At 33.8% G+C, this 24,960-nt stretch overlaps 1 protein-coding gene across 2 annotated transcripts in view; it reads right to left on the reverse strand.

Annotated features, from left to right (window-relative positions):
* Positions 1-24,960, reverse strand: part of DPP10 (dipeptidyl peptidase like 10) — a 556,919-nt gene that overhangs the window by 46,736 nt on the left and 485,223 nt on the right. For both annotated transcript variants that reach the window (XM_010973252.3, XM_074363531.1), the window contains exons 11-15: positions 20,442-20,565; positions 17,259-17,297; positions 12,254-12,361; positions 2,056-2,147; positions 1,578-1,625 (exon numbers count right to left, since the gene is read on the reverse strand). In XM_010973252.3, the coding sequence (XP_010971554.2) occupies positions 1,578-1,625; positions 2,056-2,147; positions 12,254-12,361; positions 17,259-17,297; positions 20,442-20,565 (411 nt within the window). The remainder of the gene's footprint in view (positions 1-1,577; positions 1,626-2,055; positions 2,148-12,253; positions 12,362-17,258; positions 17,298-20,441; positions 20,566-24,960) is intronic.

The following is a 24,960-nucleotide window of genomic DNA, read 5'->3' on the forward strand; positions in this document are numbered from 1 at the left end:
CCTGGACAAGACATTGATTGAGTTTTCTGGATTAAACACTAACATTATCAAGCCAAGTGGCACTTGATGGGCATTTAAGGGGAAATTTATTGGTACTATATTTTCTTTCCAACACAGCCTGCTACACAGTACAGGTCACAGATATATTGACTGTTCTAATGTTCCGCCTCGGTCACTAGCCACAGAAGACTAGCACACAAATCTAAGAGCTCATTGTGATTCAAATCACATTTTAGGCCAATAAAGCGAGGAGAGGGTGAGGCAGTTCTGTTAGCTGAACGCAGCCAAGTCTAATCTTCTGACACTGTCATTTTTCTTTAAGAGTTTTATGAAATTAGAGAAATAAAACATCAGTCAAGGATTTCCACATCTCTAAAGGATTGTTCAGGACTGCCAGTATCAACCACAGCATAAATTTCAGGAAAGATAAGCTTCAAATAACCAAATGGAAAAAGTGATCAGTACTTTAATCAAGACCTCTAAACCAAAATTAGAACCAGTCTCTTTAGATCAATAGCTGTTCTTCCTTTGGAAGTCATGAGAATTGAGAACATGGGTTCCAAACTCTAAGAGAAAAAACACATAATATGAAAATGACATACTGGGGTATGTGATAAAAAGGAGAGGCTCACTTCAGATGAAAGCGATTTATGCATAGAGAAGAGTGTGTGGGTGAGTTAGTGGGAATTAGAAGAGTTTAAACATGTATTTTGACTCTCAAAGGAAAGTCAGGACTACTTGGTAAGAATCAGTGGTGACACTTCTTCAAACATGATGAATTTCCACTGAGAATACGCCGTGGCAGTTTTGACACTTTAAAAATGGATCTGTGAAATGGAAATTAGAAAGTGTATATGAAGTCTGGAATTAATAAGTTGCTTGACAGACAAAAATAAAAGTCACTTCTGTGAGGGCCTGGTGAAAGCTTTCTGAGTGAGGAGACATTTTAATAATAAATAGGTATGACCTTTAAGCCCCTTTCATGAATATAACCTTCCATCCGGGAAAACTGGACAGAGGGAAATATTACCCATCCACTGCTTTATTTTAGTAAGCATAGAGCATTCCTGGCTTAAGTAACAGTCTTAATGGATTTTACACACTGTAGGAGAGAAGAGAGAAACCACCACTTAATCCACTCTACTAAGTGCTCACAATGCTTTTATTTCGTTCAGGAATAAATTCCATGTGTGTAATATTCATGCACTGAAAATGTAAAATGAGGCTGAGCAGAAGCAAAGACGACTGAGTTGAAAATATGTAAATGCTTGTGATGTGGGAAGTTGAGAGAAGCAAGCCTCGGGAAAAAAAAAGATATTTTTAAGACTGTGAAAAGAAGTGAGAGGAAAAAAAATGAAGGAGCAGCAAGATGGTTTCCACACTAGTTTCAGTCCTTCAGACTCCGAGGTCCAGAGCTGAGGGACTGGACCAAGAGTGTGAGGTTCTGTCGTCTCGAGTTGGCTTTCCACTAGCCATATCAAAAAATCAAACTTCAGATTTCTCCATCCTATCGTTCAGCCGTGTGGACGGCCACTGGGGAAATCAACCTGTGCGGAAGATGCTCTCACACTGCTTACCTGTACAGCTGCCTCCCTCTGGGAGACGACTCGGTGCTCAGAAAGTAACTGCCCATGAAAGAAAACAACACAGAAACATCAGGCACCAATCAATTTTTGCCACACTGAGTTTTCACTTGAATTTTCAAACTGTCAAAGAACACGCAAGAGCTGTTCTATTATTCAACCGTGGAACTTTGATGCACTTGGAAAACATCTATTTTTTCTTAAAATACTGTCACCCTTTTCCATGATTTCTCTCAGTCTCTCTGAGTCTGTGTGTGTGTGTGTGTGTGTGTGTGCATGTGTCTTTAATGTAAGTGTGTCTGTGTAAGCATCTCTCTGTGTGATGTATAGAGAGTCTTTTTAAACAAGGTTGGTCTTTCCATGGCCAGGCTATTTGGACTAGGGCCATGGTAAGCAAAACATAAATCTGGCAGCAAAGATTGCCTTTAACAACACAGACTTCCAACCTGACTGGAGAATCAAAAACGCTCACATTTTTTGCGTAGTTTCATCGTATGCCAGGATCTTTATCACTTCCCAGTTCCCTGATGTCAGATGCCGCACAGTAATTTGCTCACTTTTACTCTGCAAAGAAATAGAAAATATTGATTTTCTTCTTATTTAAACAGCATCTCTCTGGTCAACACAAAAGTAGTAACTGCCTGTGTCACTTTTAATTCTTTAATTCTCAGCTAACGTTGAGTTTCTCGTTTTCAATCTCAACAATGCATACACATTCATATACACATAGACCCAGGTAGGACGGTGCCTTTATTGCTATGCTGCAGGGAAACCATTCAGAAAACACCTTGAGGTGAGGTCCACCTGCCCATCATCACCTTGCCACAGGCAGTCATCTGGGCATTTGGTACAGATGCAGGACTTTGATAACTCCCACCTAAATGATCGACAACTGTGCAGTCTGGAGAGTTTTAAAGAAAACATTTTGAACAAACTTCATTACAAGTACATACTAAGCATTAGATGCTTTTAACCTTTACAGCATGTGCATACGATTTTCCATTTTCACTCAATAACTTATTTCTGAGATTAATTCATGTTGATGCTTGTAGCCATAGTTTATTTTCACTGATAGAGAATATTTTATTGTATGTATGAATATAGCAAAGTTCTTCTGGTTTTTTCTTTTTTGACGTTTGAATATTTCCAAATTTTTGCTCTTAAAGTCAAGTTGTCTGTGAACAGTTTTATTTATGTCTCCTGGTGTTCATGGCAGGATTTTCTTGAGATAAACACCAATAAATGGGATTGCTTGGTCAAAGGGTTTATGTCTTCTACTTAACTCAGTAGTAACAGATTATTTTCCAGAGTTGTGCCAACTGAAAGTCAACTAGCAATATGAGTTTCTGCACTGTCTACACTGCTCCATTAGTCTCTGTTAAGTCACCAATACCACACATTTTTAGTTAAACATTTTTTTAACATCCATATTATTTAGGACTCATCCCTGCTCATTGTTCTTTTTTTCAGGATTTCCCTATATATTACTACGTTTATTTTCTCAAAGGAATAAATAAGCGTATCTAGTTCAAGCAAATAAAAACTTACTGGAATATATTACCGGGATAATATTAATTTTATAATTAATACTGACTTCTTTATGATCTTCAGTTATTCTTTCCAAGAACTGAGATATTTTTCCATTTGTTCAAGTCTATTTTATGTTTTTCCAGAATGTTTTAATTGTCTTCCTTTGTACATTTCATTTTATACACATTTATATGACATTTAGTTTTCATATTTATTAGTAAGTATTTTACATTTTGTGGCCATTGTCTATAGGCCTCTCTCTTCCATTATACCTTCTAATTGGTCATTGTTTCCATGTATGAAAGCTATTGATTTCTGTATCCTGTTGTTTCACTAGATGCTTTTCCAAATCTTACGGCTGGTTATTTATTCTTGTCTCATTAACATTAGCTAATACCTCCAAAACCATATTACATAATAGTGGAAATAGTGTGCATCCTGCCTTGCTCCTGACCTTGATGGAAATGACACAAGACTGGCTTTGGAGCGGAGGTGCACATGTTTTATCACTTTAAAAAATATTTCTAATTCCTATGTATATTTTTTAAAATCAGGAATTGGTACTAGGTATCCCCAATTCCTATATATATATAATTTTTTTTTTAAACCTGGAACTGGTATTACATTTTGTAAAAGGTTTTTATAGCAACTACAAAGAACATTCATACCATAGAACAATTTAAATTGTATTAGCATTGCCTTTGAAAGTCTGACAAGATTCTTTTATGAAATCATTTTGGCCTGGTGCTCATTTGTGGTGCAGGTCTTTGAATGGTAACCATGCTTCTTCTATGTCATTAGTCAGTTTAAGTTCTGCATCTCTCCTGGGAACAGTTTTGACTAAGTGTATTTCCTCATGAAATTTTTCATTTAGTCTAAATTCTCAAACTAATTGACATAAGCTTCTGCAAAATACTCCCTTATGATTTATTAAAATGTCCTTTATTTCTCACTAAGCCATTTCTAAATTTGTATTCATTTGCTTTCTCCCTCTTTTTCTTTGATGGGATAAGCATGTGCTTTGTCTCCTGTGTATGTGTGTATGTATTGATGTTTTCAAAGGGTGAGCATTATTTTTTTCACTTATTCACTTTTTCTGTTTATAATCTACTTCATTTCTACTGCAAATTTTAATTATTTCCAGCTTTCAGTATGTAGCATTTTGCTGATAATTTTCTAGCTACCAGAGTTGGGAATTCATGTCATTCTTCCATTTTCACTTTTAGTTTGCTAAGTGATGATTTCTGTTCTGACAACTGATTCTGATATAAAGTGTTGCCATTCTTTTTCTTTTTATTTTTATTTTATACGTTTTGGTATTTTGATTTGAATTCTCCAATCAATTAATTAAATCTACTTGAAAATTACTCGTTGGAAAACCTGTTAAAATGTATTATTGATTTATAGGCTTATTACATTGTGATTATAGCATGTTTTTATATAATTTCTAATTTGTAGAACTTAATTGAGCTTTTTTAATGAATGACCTGATGTATGCTCAACTTTTGTTTATGTTCCACATACATTTGAAAAAAGATATATAATATCTCTTGTTTGGATGTGTTCACACACACATATATATATAAATACATAAATAAACACTTATATACCATATCTATAACCTTATTTAATTTTTGGTCCACTTGACTAAGTTTGGACTGAGAATGAATTGTAGGTACAGTAAGGTTTCCACACATTTCTGTTTTATGAAGGTTTCCACACATTTCTGGGGCACAGATACAGACAACTTTGACCATTACATCTTCCTTTTGATTTGTGGCCTTGAACAGTATAAAGTATCTTCTTTGGTCTCCTTAATGCTTTGAAGCATTGAAAGCTCTTCTTGTTTGGTATCAGGATTTTAGCCTTTCTGAAACATTTTGTTTAAGATTTGTATTTTGCTAAAAAATTGAGTTGGATTCTGTTTCATGAGCCAATCTGAAAAATACTTTTAAAAATTTTAGTACATAGTTTCAAGCCAATTTACATTTATTGATATGACTAATACTTCTTAAAAAAACTCTTATCATATTTTATGAGTATTATGTTTAATAAGTTTTTTGAGGCAGTCTTTATCATCTTTTTAGTGTTTTGAAATCCTGTGCTATTTTTATTTTAATTTTACATGTCATAGTTCGATTGATAATTTTAATAATTTTATTTCTCCCCCTAAAGGGTATTTTTTGTTTCTAGAATACTTTTTGGTCTGGTTTGTCATTGGATTATAATTTTAAATGTTGCCTCTCTTCCACTATTTGATAATCTTCTATTAAAACATCAATTAAGTATCAGGAGGACCCTATTTCCCTGACCTACTAACTATCTAACTCTGATCCTTTCTACTTTATTTCATTTCTTTCTATTGGCTGTTTTTATTTCTTCTTGATATCCATTAGTGTATTTTCAGCAATATCTATTTATCCTTGGTTGTCTTTCAATTAATTAATTTCTGTTATTACTTTGTATTATTCTTTCCCTTTCCTTCCTGAAATCTGTCACTTTTTGGTTTACAACTTTTCTTTCTACTTTATGAGGGCTTTTCTAAGTTTTGAATTTCTCATTTGATGATTTTGTAGCACAAATGCTAAGTTAATGACAGCTAATTCTTTTTTGAGTTTCGTTTTCTAGAATTCCTCTGCCTCATCATTTTTTGGGGGGAGGAGGGAGTAACTTTATCTGTTGAAAACTTTTTATTCTACTTTCTGTTTTCCTCATATAGTAATTTTGTAAATCCTTATTGCCAACCATATGTTGTTCTTTATAAGTACCTTAGATTTTCCAGGATACAGATTCATAAACATGCTGAAGGGTTAGGTGACTCCTTTGATTGTTACAGGAGGAGTGTCCCTAAGGAGTACTGTCACTAGTTATTTAAGAACTAGTAACCCAAGAAGCATCCAAATGTGGCATCATTAGTAGTGGGTAATAATTCTTTTCCTGTCGAATTCTTGATTTCTATCACAGGTTTTCACTTTTCCCTTTACCAACAGTATTCTAAAAGATGCCTCTCTCCATCAAACTTTTTTTTTCCCCGCTTTCTTAGATGGTAATTTTTTAAAATGTTATCTTTGGTTTTATGTGTATTCAAGTTACTTCATTCTGATTCTTTTCCCAAATGTTGATTTTTAAAAGAAATGTTACTAATGTCCCACTATAGATTATGTGATATTATCTAAGCTTTTGATGAATGCCGTTATCAGCCATAAAAAGTTCCCTTTATTTTTAAATTTCTAAGGTTTTTGAATATTTGGTAGAACCCACCCTTAAAAACTACCTGTGCCTGATGTGAATAAATTTTAAAACATTGATTCCATTTTCTCAATATTATGGGGTAATTCGGGTTGTCTGTTTCTTAAACCAGATTTGGTATTTTTTTCCCTACAGTTTATCTGTTTCACTCAGTCTTTCAAATTTGTTGCCATGTTATTCATAGTATTTTTTTTAAATATTGTAAAATTTAAAGTTATGCCTTTTTTCTATAACTTATGCTTTGGGGGTTTGCCCACTTTTTTTTTTTTTTAAAGTTTTTATTTTATTTTTTGTTTTTTGGTGGGAGAGGTAATTAAGTTCACGCATTTATTTTTAGAGGAAGTAGTGGAGATTGAACCCAGGACCTTGTGTATGCTAAGCATGCGCCCTACCACTTGAGCTATACCCTCCCCTTATTTGCCCACTTTTAAAATTAACCTTGATATACATTATAGATTCAATTTTTTTTCCCCTGAGAACCGGCTATTTGGCTAAACTCCTTTATTGTATCTTTGCTTTCTATTTCATTAAACTCTATTACTGCACTTCTCATGTCCTTCTTCTACATGTGAATTTATTCATATATGTATATTTATAATTAAAATATATATAAAAACTTAACCAACAAATAATGTAGAAACTATATTTTATTTTCAAATATATGGCTTTTTAAGTGTTACAACTGTTGTTACTCACTTCTAATTCAACAGCATTGTCTTTAGACACTGTAATCTATTAGCTGAACAATACTTCTAATTCATTTTTGGTATAAATATATCCAGAATCTAGAATCTTTGATGTGGGGGAGTTTTATTAAAATATCTACTTTCCTGTACTACTGGAAGCAGAAACCATAAGGTCATTCCACTATGTATATGTAGTATTAGAATCTTCCTTCAAAGAAAAATTCAGTGTCTTTTTGGTGTACATCTGTGTTTCCACGTCTCTCTAAATCATCTATTCCTTAGTCTTAAAGGGACTTCTCTAGAATTCTAGCTGCTCAAAGTCAACAACAAGCATGCAACTTCTTTAAGTTCTTCATATAGCATCTGCAGCATTTTAATACTTTGCAAATATCTGCTGAATAAAAGTATAAATGCAGTGATGAAATCTATTTTCTGAGATTTGAGACAGGCACAGCCTAACGGCTAGCACAGAGTTCTAAAACCAGAGCGGACTTTTGACAAGGGCAACATGGCAATATACTTTAAATTGAACACATATTTCACTTTTAATTTTAGAAGGAACAGCAATAAAACTAGTAATTTCATTTTCAAAAGAGAACTGAAAAATCTAGGAAATAGAGTGCTTTTGGGACATTAGACATCAGGCCCCTCTCCTTGAATTGACAGAGATTTTATCTTACTCAAGAAAGTTAAATATTAATTTTATATTTCTATTTACAAGTTGGAAGCATATTGGGATCAGTAAAAATTTAATGACGCACATGCTTTTCACCTGATTACACACTGTTCATTCAAATTTCCTATATTAAATTCTATTTAACTTTTACAGCTTCTAAAGAAGGGAAATATTGTAGTGCTTAAAATAGCATGCTTTAATTTATCGTCTATTCATCACATGAGGTGAGCTAATTGTTTTTAGACAATGGTCCTAATCAGACACAGCAGTGAAATGTAATGAAAAAATCGTATTGGGTTGATTAGATGATAGAATTCTGGATTGGGGGCATGCGATTTCCCATAGTATCTGTAATGAATAGTGGCATTTAAAATTGTTCCAAGTGAATTCATCAGCTTTTGTGAGCAAAAGTCTGTACTGCTGAATAGAGAAAGTGAATGAATTCACCAACGTATATAATTTTTCATTTAACACAGTTTTGGAAGATAACAAGGCACTTGCTTACTCTTATAAATCTGAACCCCTTAACATAGCAGAAACTCTGCTTGTCCCTACATTAGAGATGACAACGGTGGCCAAGTCTTTGACAAAAACCTTTTTCTTAAGTGCAGCTTGCATTGCGGGATATAGGGTGTAATAGTTCCAGATACGTCTATTCAGAAGTTAGAAGTCTACATAAAGAATGCTATGGTGGGGGAGGGAGAGGGGGAAATATCTGAAGTGATCAAAAGTTTAATTGTCAGAAGTAAAAAAATGTTTGCATCATTGTTTGAAGAACTACATCAACTGATATGAATACTGCATACTGCACACTCAGAAGGAAAATTATTTTAGCTAGACAGATTGTTGGAAAAGCTAATTTTTATTTTTATTATTATCTTTAATGGAATATATAAAAGTAGAGAAACCTTTCTTATATATTCTGCATTTATATATTCATATTGACTGTATCTGGAAAATTATATATATACATTTAGAAATATTTCACTTTTGATGCAGGGATTCCAGTTCTCTTCACAAAAAATAAAGAAATAATTCATAATATAAATAACCTTCATGCAGATTGACATCTATAATTATAATAAATTGTCACTAAATTAAACATTAAACAATAATGGTTAACTATGTACATCCTGTCAACTAAATATTATTATTTAAATATGATATTAAATGTTAATATTTAAAGAAATGCTTTTTTAATTGTTTAGCATTAGGGGGAAGATTATGCTTTAAAATTTAAATTTAAACATCAGCATGAAATACTGTAACTTATATAAAATTGTAATCATGTTTAAAAGAGGACTGGAGGAAACACATGTATTTTTTCTATTTTTATTTTTTGGAATTATTTTAACAAGCATCATTCTTGTAAATGAGGGGGAGAAAACACAAATATTTGTAAGGAAAACCACCACTCTCTACAATGAGACTATCCTGAAAACACTAATTTTGTAGCCTCATCTCTAATTAATGTTTTTTGTTTACCTACTAATTGTGTAACAGAGCAAAGTGCTTGCGAAAATTTCCTAACTTCATTTAGTAAGATACTTCAAACAGATAAATACATTCTCAGCCAATGGGGAAGCTCCCAAATACAGATAAACATCAAGTACTGAAAAGGTAGTCTTCCTGACTGCTGGCTGCCAAGCTCTCTGTCCCTGTCATTTGTCACTTTCTGGGCACATCCATTTAAGTGAAATCCTCTAGCATGTCAAGGGAAGGAAGAAGGGTAAAAAGTCATCATTGTTGGTATGAGCTACTGTTTAGATGGTAAATTATTATACTATTTTTGGACGGCTGATTTGGCATTCCATATCAAAACCTAAACAAATGCCTATATGAACATGAACGCTTTGCCTAGGTGTCTTTTGATATCTAGGAATGTATTTTTATAATGAGAATATTTATCTTTGAATAATTTTTAATATCAAAAAAAGAAGTCACTTTAATGATGATGAAAATTAATTCATTTAAATAAAGTATATCTACTTGACAGCGTATTGAATGACTATTAAAATCATTTGCAAATAATATTAAATATTAAGAATGTATTTAAATGATGTGAGAAAATGCTCATAAATTATTCTTTAAATGTTTCAAAGCAATATATGTGCTTTAACTTCACTTTTTAAGAGAAAATGATACATTTTTAATGTAAAAAGGAATTGGAACTATATACAACAGTTGATTTACAGTGTGAGAGTGTAAGGCAATGAGGTTGTTTGATTTCATATAGTCCTTTATTTAATTCATTCAGCATAGAATTTTACAAATTTTTATAGTGTGTGTATATATAGATGTTAATATGGTAATCATAAACAATTCATAAAAGAGCCTTTTGTTAACTATTTAAAAATTGAGACAAGGAGATTCAAACTACTGAAATTGTGTGTGTATGTGTGAACTTCGTATAAACTGTATTTACCTAAAAACTGACCTCTGACTCATTAACAAAGTAAGCTAATTTTAGCTATATTGCCAAAATATCCATAAATAATCATGCAGTCCTGTTCATTTCTCAGTGAGGCAGACCACGAATTCTCTGAGCTGCAACCAGAATAGATCAAAATGTTCTCTACTTCAATGGAAGCTTTGTTATAATCTTTATATGGAAGAGGAACAAAGTAAACACATCTGCTCTATGAAGTTGTTCCTTTGAACGTTTCAGAAATAATGAATTAAACTGCATGTCAGACTGGTTTGATTGGGGGGAACAGAAGGTATTTCTTCCCAAGGCTTATAAAGAAACTTCTGTTAGATGTATAAATCTCTCAGTTCCTACATGCCAACATCTTTACCCCCAGACTCCCGGTCTGCCAATCCCACACTTTTTAAAAGATACCATTTCTCTTCTTACTTTGTTGAATAGATTATCTTCTTAGAATTGTATATAATAGATGTATTATACATCTCTTTCTCTACTTTCACTGTATCATAAAAATTCACAATTTGTATGTAATTTTGACTACCTTTTTTATACATACAGTTTCTTGAATATAAATTCTGATATTTAAAAATTCAATAAGATGTTACAGTCAATTTTAAGACTTGGAAGGTGTGATTTATTCTTTTGGCCAAAATATCTCCTCAGTATTTATGATAACAAAATTCATGATTCGGTACCAAAGTTTATCAGGTAAAGCAGTTTGCCAGTAAAGCTTCCTCTAGTTCACATAAAAAACAAAAAATGTTTTCTTAATTCCACTTGTCAGATATAATTATTTAAGTAGTTGAATATAGAATCACCAAAAATTTTATTCATAAATGAATACATTAATTTATTTCGAACGTAAAGGATGTCACTTTATACATTAGTCTATAACCTATTTTCCTAATTTAATGATAATACTATAAAAATTAATCTACATCTCTATTGTGGAAATCATGTATGGTCAAATTATTTATTTCTGCTTTGATTACAATTAATGCTAAAATCATGACAATTACTCAAATAGTACAAACCTTGAACAACTGTTACATTTTACACTCTTGACATAAGATTTTAAGAATTCAAGGTACTGAGTTGCCCAAAGTGAGTATTAATATGGATAATGATAAAAGTTTGAGAACATGCACAAGACTTGAATGTTCATAAAACACAGCATGTAACATAAAAATAGCCCGGGTGCTTAGGGATCTTTTGCCACATCTATATTTATTCTATACTTTGTTAACTATGAAATTAATTCTTGTCTAGTGTGTTTGTAAAACTCTCATGGAAGATTTTTATTTATCCACGATGTTTTATCCTTATAAATTGTCATTTACTTGTGAGATTAGACTGTTTATTTGATTTTGAAGGAAACTTTATTTCTCATGAATCTCTGTTATTGGCAATTAGATCCAAATTGACTCATTAATCTTGCTGTATTTAAATCACTTATTATGAATTCACTGAGTCTTTTTATAATTAGATAAAACTATATAAACTGGTTAACATTCATTGAAAGTGTAGAAGAAAAATAACCTTTTACCCTCATTTTAATCAAAAAGTCCATAAAAATATAACACAGATTTTGTGTCTTTGGCAACACATAAAAAATCTGTTTTTTCCCATTTTAAATCTATTTTAAAATCTGCATTGCATTTCCTCGTGTGGGTGTACCATAACTTGTTCAACTATTCAATTTTTGATGGACATTTAGGTTGCTTCAGGTGTTTAAAACTTTTATTACAGCTTGAAAATATTACTTGTACCAAATAGGTGATATTGTTGAATGAAAAAACTTCTCTAGATTTTCCTCAGGTCTTCGAAAGTAGGGGTTGGGTACTTTTCATTTATTAAATTCTATATCCCAAGGCCCTCAACTCATAGCACACATGTGTAGCTCACTAAATTTTATTGAGTGTTGAGGCCGTTTTGTGTCTATCTTGAATTTATGGCTATAAATGGGGATCTCTTCCTAAAACATCCTTGGGTTAGATCCACGGCTGGATTTCACAGGCATGAACTATAGGTGCCACATGAAATGGGCCTTCAGGAACATGATGGCAGTGAAACAAAACCACAGGAAGAAGCCAGCACTTACCTGGATGAGGAACATAGCTATGTGGTGAAATTCTCCACGGCCACCTTGCTTAACAGGAACGGTCATAAAGAATTTGCTGCCATCTCTAGAAAACACGGGCTCCTCATTCTAAAATACAGAAGTGCATAGAACAATCTCAGAAGGGCGTGTGAAAACTGTGCTGTCAATTATTGCTAAGACCAATAATTGGTTTAGCTTGGCAAATGGTCAAATTATTTAAAAAATAAAAGTATGATAGCATTTTTTAAAGTGAACACAATGATGGATTACGTATATGTGTGTGTTTGAGTGGTGATATGGATGGGAACGTCTCTTGCATGTTGGATAGAAGTGATTCACAGCCAGACTAAAGACACTTTTTAAATTGGTTCAGGAAGGAACTTTCATCCCTTCATATGAGATAAGATTGTGTTTGGAAATTTATCCTTCAAAAATAAAGAAAATGTGAACATCTATACCAGTTTGTCAAAATCATTTTTTTTAATTTAGAAAATGTAATTGCATACAATATATAATACATTTTTCTAAAATCGTTTACTCAGCAACTCAAGTTATTGAAGATGCATTTTTGATAATGTATACATGAATTTACTGTAAATACAAAAATGAACAGACTGCAAAACTGGAAGGAATCCACTGAAAATAATTTAATTCAAATTTCCCATCCTCACTGCTCACCCCTTTACAAACACACAAATACAGATGCCCACTGGATGAGGTTTGAATTGAACTCCAGTGGGATGTTAAATCAATATCATTGTTTTTGAAAATTAAATGGTGGAGGCTATACACATAGTGCTTTCTTTTGCTCCAGGGGAAGCAGTAAGAAAAATAGATATGTCAAACAAAAGATTGGGTTCTTTCTTTTGGATTAGTGAGAGTGCCTATACATAAGGATAAAGAAAGACTTTGGTATGGTTTTCTCAGTAGGTTTTGGCTTACAAGTGCTTTTAGGTGACCTGAACCTTCACTGTCTTTCTGATTTCATTGTCTCCCCTTCTCCTGCTTCCTCATTGTATGTGCTCCTGCCCCAGGGCCTTTGCACTTCTCATTCCCTTTGTGTGGTTCTTTCTCTTATCTCTCTCATATCTCTGCAGTACATCTACCTTATCAATGAGTTGTTTCCTGATTGTGCCATGTAAAGTGTGATGGGGAAGCCAGACCATCCAACTCTATCTGAATCCCTCATCCCCCTTTTATCTACTGTCTATTTTTTCCATACCACCTAATCCCATCCAACATAGTATATATTTTTTATTTACTTTTTTTTAATATTTTTTATTGAGTCACAACATATTATATTTTATGTAAGTATATATCTGTTTGTATATGAATGCATGGGTGTATATTTGCATGTAGGTAGGTAGGTAGATAGGGAAGTAGGAAGTGTGCCTCCAGAATGTAAGCTCCATGAGGCAGGAACATTGTAGTCATCACTGCTCTGTCTTCAGCACTTGGAACAGTGACTGTGTTTAATAATTATTTACTGAACGAATAAGTGAATTAATAACTACTTCAGTATTCTCAAGAGTCTGATTCTAGCTTCATTAGTAAGAACATCTCGTGATAGAAATATAAGGATATCATTTTCCTTGTCTACTTCATGGACACTCATGAAGATATAAGATGATACGTGCAATAATTTAAAACTCTGAAGAAACACAATTCAAGGATGGGAAAATTGCATTACTGGGCATGTAATAAATGCTGACAAGACGCCTGACTGAGTGAATCACACTTTTCAACTACGATAGAGTCAATAATTCTGCATGCTCTGTCTCTTGTTCCTCTAGAATAGCTCTCCCTTTGCCTTTGCACCTGGGGTTTCTTGTGTCAGGACTAATCCTTCAGTTGTTCTTTTTGTACTAAATTTTATTCATTTTTTACTTAAACTCAGGACAGAAACCATTTCCAAATCTCTCAAGTTAGAGTCTCTCCTAGTTAGGAAATCTCTCCTCAGAGAGATTCTAACTAATACTCTGCATTCATCACCATCATGACTTTCAATGCACTCTGTTATGTGGTTGACTTCCTTCACTAGGCAAGTAATAATTAAACTAAGTTCGCAACTTTATCTTTTTTAGCTCTATTGCCTAGGACACAGTGGGAGACCTACATATAATTGAACAGATGAACACATGTGTACAATGGGCAAAAATATTTGTTACATATATCATTTTATCCACCACATTTACTCCAAACTATTGGCTCCTCCCTTAACACTCTCCGCTTGTGCTTTGTTCCAAAAATAAGTTGCTTTTTATGGTATGGAGATATCTGAGCATTGTCCTTTTTATGTTAGTCCCCGCTCCTCCAATTCTGGTATCTTAGAAACAGTCCATTTAAGGAGCAGATGGAGACCATGATCTCCAATACACTGCTGGGCTTAAAAACCCTCACTCTTAGACTGTAAGTGGTTATAAACATTCAGCTCCATGCAGAGCCTCTCCTACAATCAAATAAAGAAGTTGAGCCAATCTCACTGTCCATATTTATGGCCTTAAACAAGTCAGTATTTATGACACACAGGACAACGAATTGGGGATACCAAACACTATCTCCTGACCAAACATTTTTCAAACCGGTTATCCCAACGGTAAGTCTTTTGAAAGCTAGGGCAAACATGCCCCCTTCTCTCCACTCTTCTCACTATCCAGAAGACAAGCACATGAGTATTACATGGAAGTTCTAATTTTTTGGAAATTTGCTTCATCTAATTACTACTACGACATTCTCATCCTTTAAATTTCACTGAATTCTAGGTATTTAATGAAATTCTCTTAGAGCTTCTGGAGAAAAAGTCGACTGTGACAAACCAGTCCCTGCATTCTCTTATGGAATAATTGGTAACTGATTTCTTTACTTTAAAAAGTTTCTATTAAATATTCATAAATTTGGGATTTAAACTGTAGATAACATAATCCTAAAAGAGCACTATGTTGTTGAATGTTGGACTATTATGAATGTTACTGGCAATAAGAATGATAGCAAAACAGGCTTAGTAATGCAGGCAGTTTAGAATACATTATGTTACTGTTCACATTTTTAAAAAATTTTCAGTAACTTAATTTTGTAAAAGTCCATTATTGGCTAAAAAAATCAAAGTCTTTTTCCCAATTTCAATTTGACCATTTCCTAAGATTAAATAGTTCATATTGATATCTATAGATAGATAGATGATATATATATATAGTAGATAGGTAGAGAGATAGGTAGATAGATAGATAGACAGGCAAGCAGACAGACATGCCTATACTTCAGACAAGCAAAGGTTTAACCTATTCACAATCCTTCTTACTCTTTTTCTTTATTTATTCAGCAAGTATATATGGATCTCTTCTTATAACCAGACTCTATATGAGGCATCTGTTTTACAATGGGCAACAAAAAAATGAGTAACATTCCTGCCCTTGTGAACTAAAAAAACAAAAAAACAACAACAAAAAAAAAAACCCCCACAGAACTAACTGTGTAAGCATTACACAAAGTTTATATTTGACTTCAGCCTTTACTGGGGGGGGTGAATTGGTTAGGGTTGGAGAAAGTGACTTCTTAAGAAGATGGTTTAAGCTGAGGTTTAAAAAATGAGCAGCCTCACATAAGAAAGTAGTTGAGAGAATTCTGATGAGAAGAAAGAGTTCATATAAAGCTCTTGTGAATATGAGGGCTAATGGAGAAAATGGGAAAAAAGATGGTGTGACCCAGAGCTGGACAAGCTTTCAACTTAATCCCTTCTAGATACCCTTTAAGGATACTGGTCTTTGTCTGTAGAACAAAGGGGATAAAAATTGTTTCAGTTGTGAGAGTGTTGATGGTACGATGCTATGTGGGTGTTGTGGGTAGTGTCAATCAAACATATATTTTGAAAAGGTAACTCAGCCAGCCTGCAGTGTGGACAACAGGCTGGCAGGTTCCTAGGGGACTGAGAGCTCACTAGTGAAAGAGAATCTGCAGGGCCTGCAGCCTGATCGTGTATAGCGTTTGTGAATTGGTTCAAGTAAACTGACTTGAGGTCTTTGAAACTAAAATCAAAACAACTTGGCGATGAATAACATATGCAGACAGGGATAAGAAAATGTTCAAAAATGACTACCAGGTTTCTGACTTTGATGGCTGGATGGATACATATGTCCTTGGCTCCTGTGATAAGCAGACATAGACTGACTAGAAGAGGGATGTGTTCACTTTGAATCTGTGGAGTGCACAGTTACTTTTACAGATTTAGGAGGAGATGCTAAGCATGAATTTGGATATTTCAGAACTCAGAGAAGTGAGATGCCTGGGGCTATACATTTGGAGGTGGTAATTGAAACCACAGATGTATATGGCACCTGGGGAGAGAATATAAAAAGATCACTATGAAGAACAAAACAAATCAAAACCAAACAAGCCAAACAAAACACTTCCCTTTGCAAAAGCAGTGATGAAGTTCGCAGTAAAATGGGCTCAGCTATATTTGAATAATTACATGTGTTTCATTCTGAAACGTCCAGGATAAAACCAAGTTGTGGAGATAACTGGTAGTGATTCTACTGTGATTATCAGGATTGCAGCATCAATTACATCACAAACTAGCACTGAAGCTGGGATATATCTAAGGAAAGAAATGTTCATCTGAATAATCGCCACATAACCAATTTATGGGGACGTTTGGTCAATTTTCTGGGCTATCTGAGCCATGCCGATGGCTTCTCGTTTTAGTGGGTCACAACTTTCTCTCTTTCTTCTACACATTTACTTACATGAATGATGCTGAAAATGGATTCTGGTACTTATTCTACAAATTACAAGTCATAAAAAATAGAAGTAACTTTTTCACAAATGATGTCATAGAAAGTCCACGTCATAAATATTTTAATAGAAAAGACTCACTTAGTCCAACACAGCAGAGTCTTAAATTCACATGACTGAAATAACTTTTGAGAGAAAGTTATACATAACAAATGAGTGAATAGGATGGACATGACGGACAAAATGTGACATGAAGAGACCTCCTATACTCTACCTGTTTAGAGAGCCAGGTATCTGATGTCATCTCATATTTCTGAAATAAAATAATTAGGTCCATTAAGCATCCAAAGAACAAAATGAGCCCACATCCATCTAACTTTCTTTTTTTAAACATTATTATCCTTCAGGCATGCTTTTCCCCCCTTCAGCTGGTGAAATATCATGAGAGAACACATTGTCATCATTGATTTCCACTGAATGAGTAAGTAGAGAATTGGGGTTAAATGATCATTCAGTTGTAAAGTCTTTTCTTTGGTGAACTCCGTCAGAATTCTCCGTAGTACGCCACCAGGGACAGAAGATCATTTTCCAGCTCTGTTTGATTACCTCATTCAGACTTTTTTGACACTGTCTCTTTTCACCTCTAGGCGTCATCAGGGGACAAAATTATTAAGTCCTTCCATAAAACTGGGCAAACAGCCAGGCATAAAATTAAAAAGTTGATATCCTGTCAACATTCAATCCACTCTTGATCACAGTCAATTTTTTTTCCCTTAGGGAAAACAGTGAGACATTTGAAATGACAAAGATTGTGTGTTCTTTAAAATAATCTTGCGCAGGATCATAATCAAAATTACATTTCCGAAAACAAAAACAGACTAATTTCATCTCAAGTTAAATACATGTAGATGAAATAAATTTTAGTAATGCTGTTTACATGTAGGAATTTATGAAATATCTTGTGGTTTCTCTGGAGAAAAATGATTCTATAATGAAAGTATTCAAATGAAGAAAACTAAATCACAATATGTTAGAGATTTTACCTATATGCAAAGGTACTCATTTCAAATTGTAAATAATAATTATTATTTACTTATCAGTTCATTTTTTTTACCAATTTCCAATTTTAAAACCATATTATTAATACAATTGACCACTTTTTCTTTTCAAGAATACTAGAAAGTATTTTATTTTACTCACATATTTACCATATTTACTTTTCTTTCCTTTATTTTGATCTGAGTTTTCATCTGATATCAATTATTTTAGCCTGAATAACTTCATTTCCTATTACTTGTGTAGATCTATTTTCACAAATTATCTCAGTTTCTATTTATTTGAAAATATCTTCCTTTGTCCTCAATTTTGACAGATATATTCATAGGACATAGACTTGTAGCTTGACAGTTTCTCCTTTCAGTCCTTTCACAATATCTTTCCATTGCTTTCTGGTTTACATTTTTTTCTCATGAAACATAGGTAGTAATTCTCATCATTGTATTTCCCTGTATGTTACGTGTTTTTCTCCCAGACTAGTTTAATTTTTTTTTCCTCTTAATCTTTGGTTTGCAATAATTTGATTATTATGTATTGAGTCATTTTTTTCTTTGTCTTTATTCTAGTTGGGATTTGCTAACTTCTTGGGTATATGGATTAATCATTTTTATTAAATTTGAGATATTTAAGTCATTGTTTTCTACCTTTTTTCTGCCCTGATATCTAAAACTTTCCATTGTGTGTATATAATTTCACATATACACCAGTTCACATTGCTCACATTGTTCACAGTCTTTTATTCCTCCGGATTTCTGTCTGAATTGTTTCTATTTCTGTGTCTACAACAGTGTCTAAATTGTTATTAAGCTCATCCAGGCAATTTTTCATTTCAGACACTATCTTTTTCAGTTCCTGAAATTCCATTGTTCTGTTTTTATAGTTTACATTTTGCTCCTGAAAATTCTCATCTGTTTACTAATTATGACCACCCTTTAATTTGTTAAATATTATTCTAATAGCTTTTTTCTTCAAATGTGTTTGTTAATTCCAATATCTATATCCTTTGTAAGTCTGTTTCTATTTACTATTTTTGGGGAGGTGAGTGAGTTATATTTTCTGTGTCTCTACATATATGGTACCTTTAAATTGTGTGATTGATACTGTGAATACTACATTTTTTATAGTTAATATGTATTTTTTAAGGGTAAACTTTGTGCTGGTAGGCAGCTAGTTTACAGGCAGATCACTTGATTCCATCAAGGTTTAATTTAAAGATTTACTAGAAGGAGTCTAGAACAGCTCTATTCCTAATACATTTTCTTTCTGGACTCTGAATTGAAGACATAGGGTTTTCAGTGAGAAATGTCTATTTTTGATGTTCATTACTCCAAAGACTCCAAGCATTGTACAACCGGCAGATTCTCTATTTGCTTTTCTTTCTGGCATATCCTATACTTGCCCACCTAAACACTGAGATAAAAACTTAATAGATCCTTTACATAAATTGCCGAAGTTCTTTCTGTATAGCTCCCATCTTGTGGTACTTGTCCTGCAAATTTCAGCCACAATAGCCTCAAACTGATTCTCCTTGCCTTCTTGGATCAGTGATACCCTTGTGTTTTTCTTGGGTTCCATCTCCTTGAACTGTGGTCTCAAACGTCTCACCAATAGAAAGTCCTAAGTTTATTTCACCATTTATATCTTGATTCTCTTATTGCCCAACTTCTGAATATAGTTGTTAAATGTATTTTGTAAAGTTTTATAGTTAATTACTATAGAAATAGTAAGTTGGTAACATTTACTCCATCTTGTCCAGAAGCATAACATTGAAAATTCTGTTGTTAAATAATTGAGAATCATTTACCAAGTATGTAATATAACAATTTAAACTTATTGAAGTATTTCCTTTACTAAGATCCTTGAAAATTATACATAACTTATTGTGGACTCTATAAATATGATTATAGAAACTGAAATATAACTTACTTTCAAAACACAATTGTTCAAGAATCAATTTTTTAATGACTTTTACTTGATTTAAAGACAGAGACGTTATTTTAGAAGATTAATCTGAACTACAGGAAAAAATTGAATTTTTGGAATGTGTTTAAAGAAGACAGGAAAGAAACATCCCATATTCTCAAGTTAATCACTGCCAAAATGTGGAGAGAAAGCCCATATTTGAGAATGAAACTCAGATGGTCTGGACTACTCTTATACTACATAAGAATTCATTGTTTTAAAGCTAAGTTTGTGCTTTTCTGTTTATCATCTATATTTCTTACTTCAAAGTATGAAAGAGTTATGGATTAAAGTATACACTCCTAATAGAATGACTCTTCTTCTACTACCTTTAGAGGTTAAATATTGAAGTCTTTGCACAAAAGATTGTCTAATTTTCCTTAGAGAGGTAGCATAATCTGTGTTATTTTAAGCATAAAGGAAAGTAAATCATACTCACTCTACTGCAAGCACCAGTCGTGGTCTCACAGACGGTAAGGATGGAGATGTTCTGGGGTCGATTTAGCCATCTGACCACCGTCTTGGTATTGCTTACCCATTTAACCATAGTGATGTAGTATTCTCTAGTTTGGAAACAAAATTGAAATTTACATTCAGAGCCAGGGAACCTGTATAGTACCAATAATATATACTGGTTATTTTATATGCAGAATAAATAGAACACTATAAGGATGTCATATCACATTAATTTCTATTTATGTATATATACATATCCACTTCTTCAAATATTCACATATATGAATACAAATATATGTGTAGGCATATGTATGCAAACATATGCACATATACATACATATATAAATATACAGAAAATTTGAGAATAAATTTGAAAGTGAATGATTTCACAGGAGAGTTTTTGGAAAAACAAAATAATCAAGATGCTAGACATTTATAAATAATTTGTTATTTTCTATTGATCAGTATAGTACTAACATATATGTAAAATATACATTTTCTAAGTTATATTCTATTTTGTTTCTTCAAAAATACATACAACAACCAATTAAAAGGCAAAGCTTATGACTGACTTAATAATTATTTACTATGTAAGACTTTCATGTTATTTTACTTCATCCATTGGGACTTGAGCCACAGAGCCATGAATAGTTTATTTCAGTCTTTTCAGTAACGGGACAAAGACCACTCTCAATCTTATTCATACTGTTTTTTACAATTTAAAAATCTAATTTATTTGAAAAAGTTCAAAACAAAGAAGGAATCAAATTGAAGGAGATGAAGGGCTACTGACTTTTTGGCATAGTGAAGACGCTAATTAGTGGGGCCTACAGTATCCTCAAGCTGGTATTAGATTGGGAATGCTTACATGCTTCCCTTTATAGTTTATATTTCTTTCATAATAGAGTCTGCATTTGGAAATTTACATAATATATCACAAAATCCCTCAACCCACACATAACAAAATGTAATCTTCAATACTAATTCAATTTATGATAAAAAGGAAAAAACATTTCCAACAAACCTGCCCAGTTTCAGAACAGATGCGATGTTTTAGAAATGGTTCATAAAATGCCCTCCATGAACATTTTCTTAAAATTAATCCATCCAGTTTTTATGTGACTTAGAAAAAAATCACCCATGGAAGAAAAAAACCTTGTGATACAAGTCACCTGTCCTTAGACACATCTGGGTTAGACCTTCAGCTACATGAATTTCACATTTCTAGCAATACTGAGTAGTTACTACTTCCTCCAGAAAACCTCTTAGCCCATCAGAGTGAAGACGTCAGTGGGAGGGCAAACATAAGTGTCATATGATGAGACCTGCCCTGTTTTCTCCAACAATCTCTCCAAGACATCCAGCAGCTTTCATCACCAGCAGAGTCCCACTTGAAAACTGCCTAGAAACTCAGTAAATCATCAAATAAAGTTCCCTAACTAGAGCTAACAAGGCAACTTAGAATCAAATATGTGATGGTTTAGGATTAATCTTTGGTCAAATCTTGTGATTCTTTAAAGAAATATGTCTTGTTCACTTTCACTGTGCTTTGCTTAAACTGATTTATTTTACATAAATATACAACCATATTTGGCAGTGTGAATATTAAAAAGGGAAAAATATAGGCATTAATTTTTTAAGAAATTTACCTAGAAGATTTAGCATGGAGAAAAGTGATAGTGGGTACTAAAATCAATCAGGAAAAGAAAATGATGAATTGTGATAATATGCATTTCTGATTAATTGCCATAAATGTTGTACAAAATTGAAGTAAAATTAATTTGATTGTTGTAAACAACTAACCGAAGACTGCAAAATCAACGTGGTCATATTTTTTGAAAAATTTGAACAAAACTGACATACAGAAAAATTTCAAACTTGATCAGAAACTGGTCTCAACTAGCTAAAGCGAATAATGTTATATTTTGTGCCAAATGAGAACTAATATGAGCACTTTTTGAAATAACTAACAACAGAACAACCACCAAATTTAAATATTCATCTTGAGTGTCTTTCCTTTCAAAGTAGCCCTCAACTGAAATATTGCAAGAGCATCTTTTCAATGTCTTCCCAGACATTGACACATTATATTTTTTATGTATCATAGAAAATCTTGACTTTTTAAAAACTTCATACTTAAAAAACAATTAAAATTCAGCTGGTGCAACTCTGGTGAATAAATGGTTTTTAAAAGAGAACATTAACTTAGGTGTAAAATTAAGTTAAAATTATTCATAGTCATATCACTCGCATTTCTCTTTGATTAAACAGTATGATTGTTTTGTGTGTTTGTACATAATGTATCTTATATTCATAAGCAAAATTTAGTCTTGTGTGAGTTATCTTGGTACCTATAGTTATAAGGATGACAGTTCTCCCCAAAATACAACTTGTAAAGTTCATTAGGGTAATTTCAAACCATTGAAATTTCCAAGATGAAGTGTTGGAAACATCCAAAATGAAAGATAAAGTAGAACTTGACACATAAGGAGGGAGGAGAGATACATTTACTAACTAAATCACATCCTATATTCTTTATTTCTTTGTTCTAGGGTCCTAGGTGCACATCTCCTTATGATTCATACCAAATTATTCAGTTTGCTTGTAAGTATTCAGGGTTCCTCTGGATGAGGAAGTAAGGAAGTACCCTTACCTGGAGATGCCACACTCCTTGGCCTGCCTGCTGCGGATGTGGCTGTCCTGGAACTCCATCTCATGAACACATTAGATCTGGTGTCCCACGACCAGTGGCCAGCGAAAATGTCCCTTCCTTATAACTGGTCTCCTGCTTGTTCCTAGTCTCCATGGCTCTGGATTACCCAGGAAGTCCTCAAGGATCTGGTCCTCTTGAGCCACAGAGACAGAGACAAGCGGGTTAGAGGGATTGCACTCAAGTCAAGGAAGACTTTCTATTAGCTGGGTGGTCTGGCACAGATCTAATTGTTCACAAGGGTGTGTGGAACGGAGTCCCCAGGATCACCGGCACACAGGTATGTCAGCAGTCACACCTGTGTTTTCACTCCTGTCCAATCACTACTCTCTGTTCACATCTGGTTACTCTGAGCTCACTCTCTTCCAGATAATCCAAGATCTCTGCTTATAAGTGCATTGTCACGGCATTCATAACCAACGCATAGCTAGTGTCCTCCAAAGACCTCTGTTGATAACTATGCATTACTTGTATGAAGGGTCACTTCCATCAACGTAGATAAATTTATTTATTAGACTGTATTAGAAGGCCCAGATATTCATTGGCAGAATAAGAGATGAAGATTAGACAAACTTCAATTAAATAGGAAGAAAAAGCATGGCAGTGTCAAGCCCGGAGTGCAGGGGCAATATGACAGTGTCGTATCAATGAAACAGGCTGAAAACAACTGGTCACAAAGGTTAGATGACTAAAGATTTCAGGTAAGTAAAACAATGTCAAGGACAGAGAGCACGGAGAAACTAAAGGCAAACCACTATCTTTATCCTTCGGCCTGGAGATGCATGAACACAGGAGATAATCACTTCTCCAAAACGATGTAACAAATGTCTAGCCTGTAGCAAAATCTGCATGGTTCATGATTGCAAAAACTTTCCTCTAGAAGTGAACTATATATTTTTAAGTTCCTATCTAAATTTTCCCATAAAGGTGCCTAGACTTGCAACACCTATGGGAACACTGCCACTAGTAAAAGTGGGGATATTGTTACTAGTCCTGGTACTGAGTTGTGTATCAGTATATCTAACATTCTCAAAAAAAATAAAAATTTGTGTTAGCTTAGCATGATCTAAGAATGCCACAGTAAAGAAAATTAGGAAGGCAGATAAAGGAAAACAAGTTATAGAGGATACCACATGTTACCAAGAAATTCCATGTCCAACATAGACAGAAACAAGATTCAGTTACATGATCTACAATGTACTTGGAAAAAAATGGCAGTTTTTCAGGAAAAGCACAAGTATTACTTAGGTAAATCATAGATGTATGTGTGTGCTTGTGTGTGTGCGCATGTGTGTGGAGAGAGAGAGAGAGAGTGAGAGATTGAAAGACACTTGCATCTCACACACACACACACACACACACACACACAAAGCTGGAGAAAAAAAGACAGGGACAGAAACAGGTAGAACACTTCTGACATGGCTTCAGACAATTTCTCGTGTGTGCTTGTGGACGTCTCCAGCAGATCCCTAAAGTAATAACGATACATTTCTTAAGGCAGTTGTTGAGTATTCTCCATCTGTCAGATCTGTTCTCCAATTTGGCCCCTCACAATCCACCCCCGCAGTTTGCAGAGGCTGGACTCTATAGTGAGGATGCCCAGCCCGAGAGACCTCTGGAGAAGCTGGAGGGCACAGAGGGTTTATTCCAGGACCCACGCCCTGCTCAGGCGTGGTTTTGCAATGGCTGAATTGCTCTGTCCATGGACAGGTCCTGCTGGTCCATCCTGTTCTTCAGCTACGGGCCTCTTCAGGTTTCATAAGTGAGCCTGCCCCTTGCTCCTTCTGTCCTG

This window comes from Camelus bactrianus, chromosome 5, assembly GCF_048773025.1.
Source record: "Camelus bactrianus isolate YW-2024 breed Bactrian camel chromosome 5, ASM4877302v1, whole genome shotgun sequence".
NCBI classification, from domain to species: Eukaryota; Metazoa; Chordata; class Mammalia; order Artiodactyla; family Camelidae; genus Camelus; species Camelus bactrianus.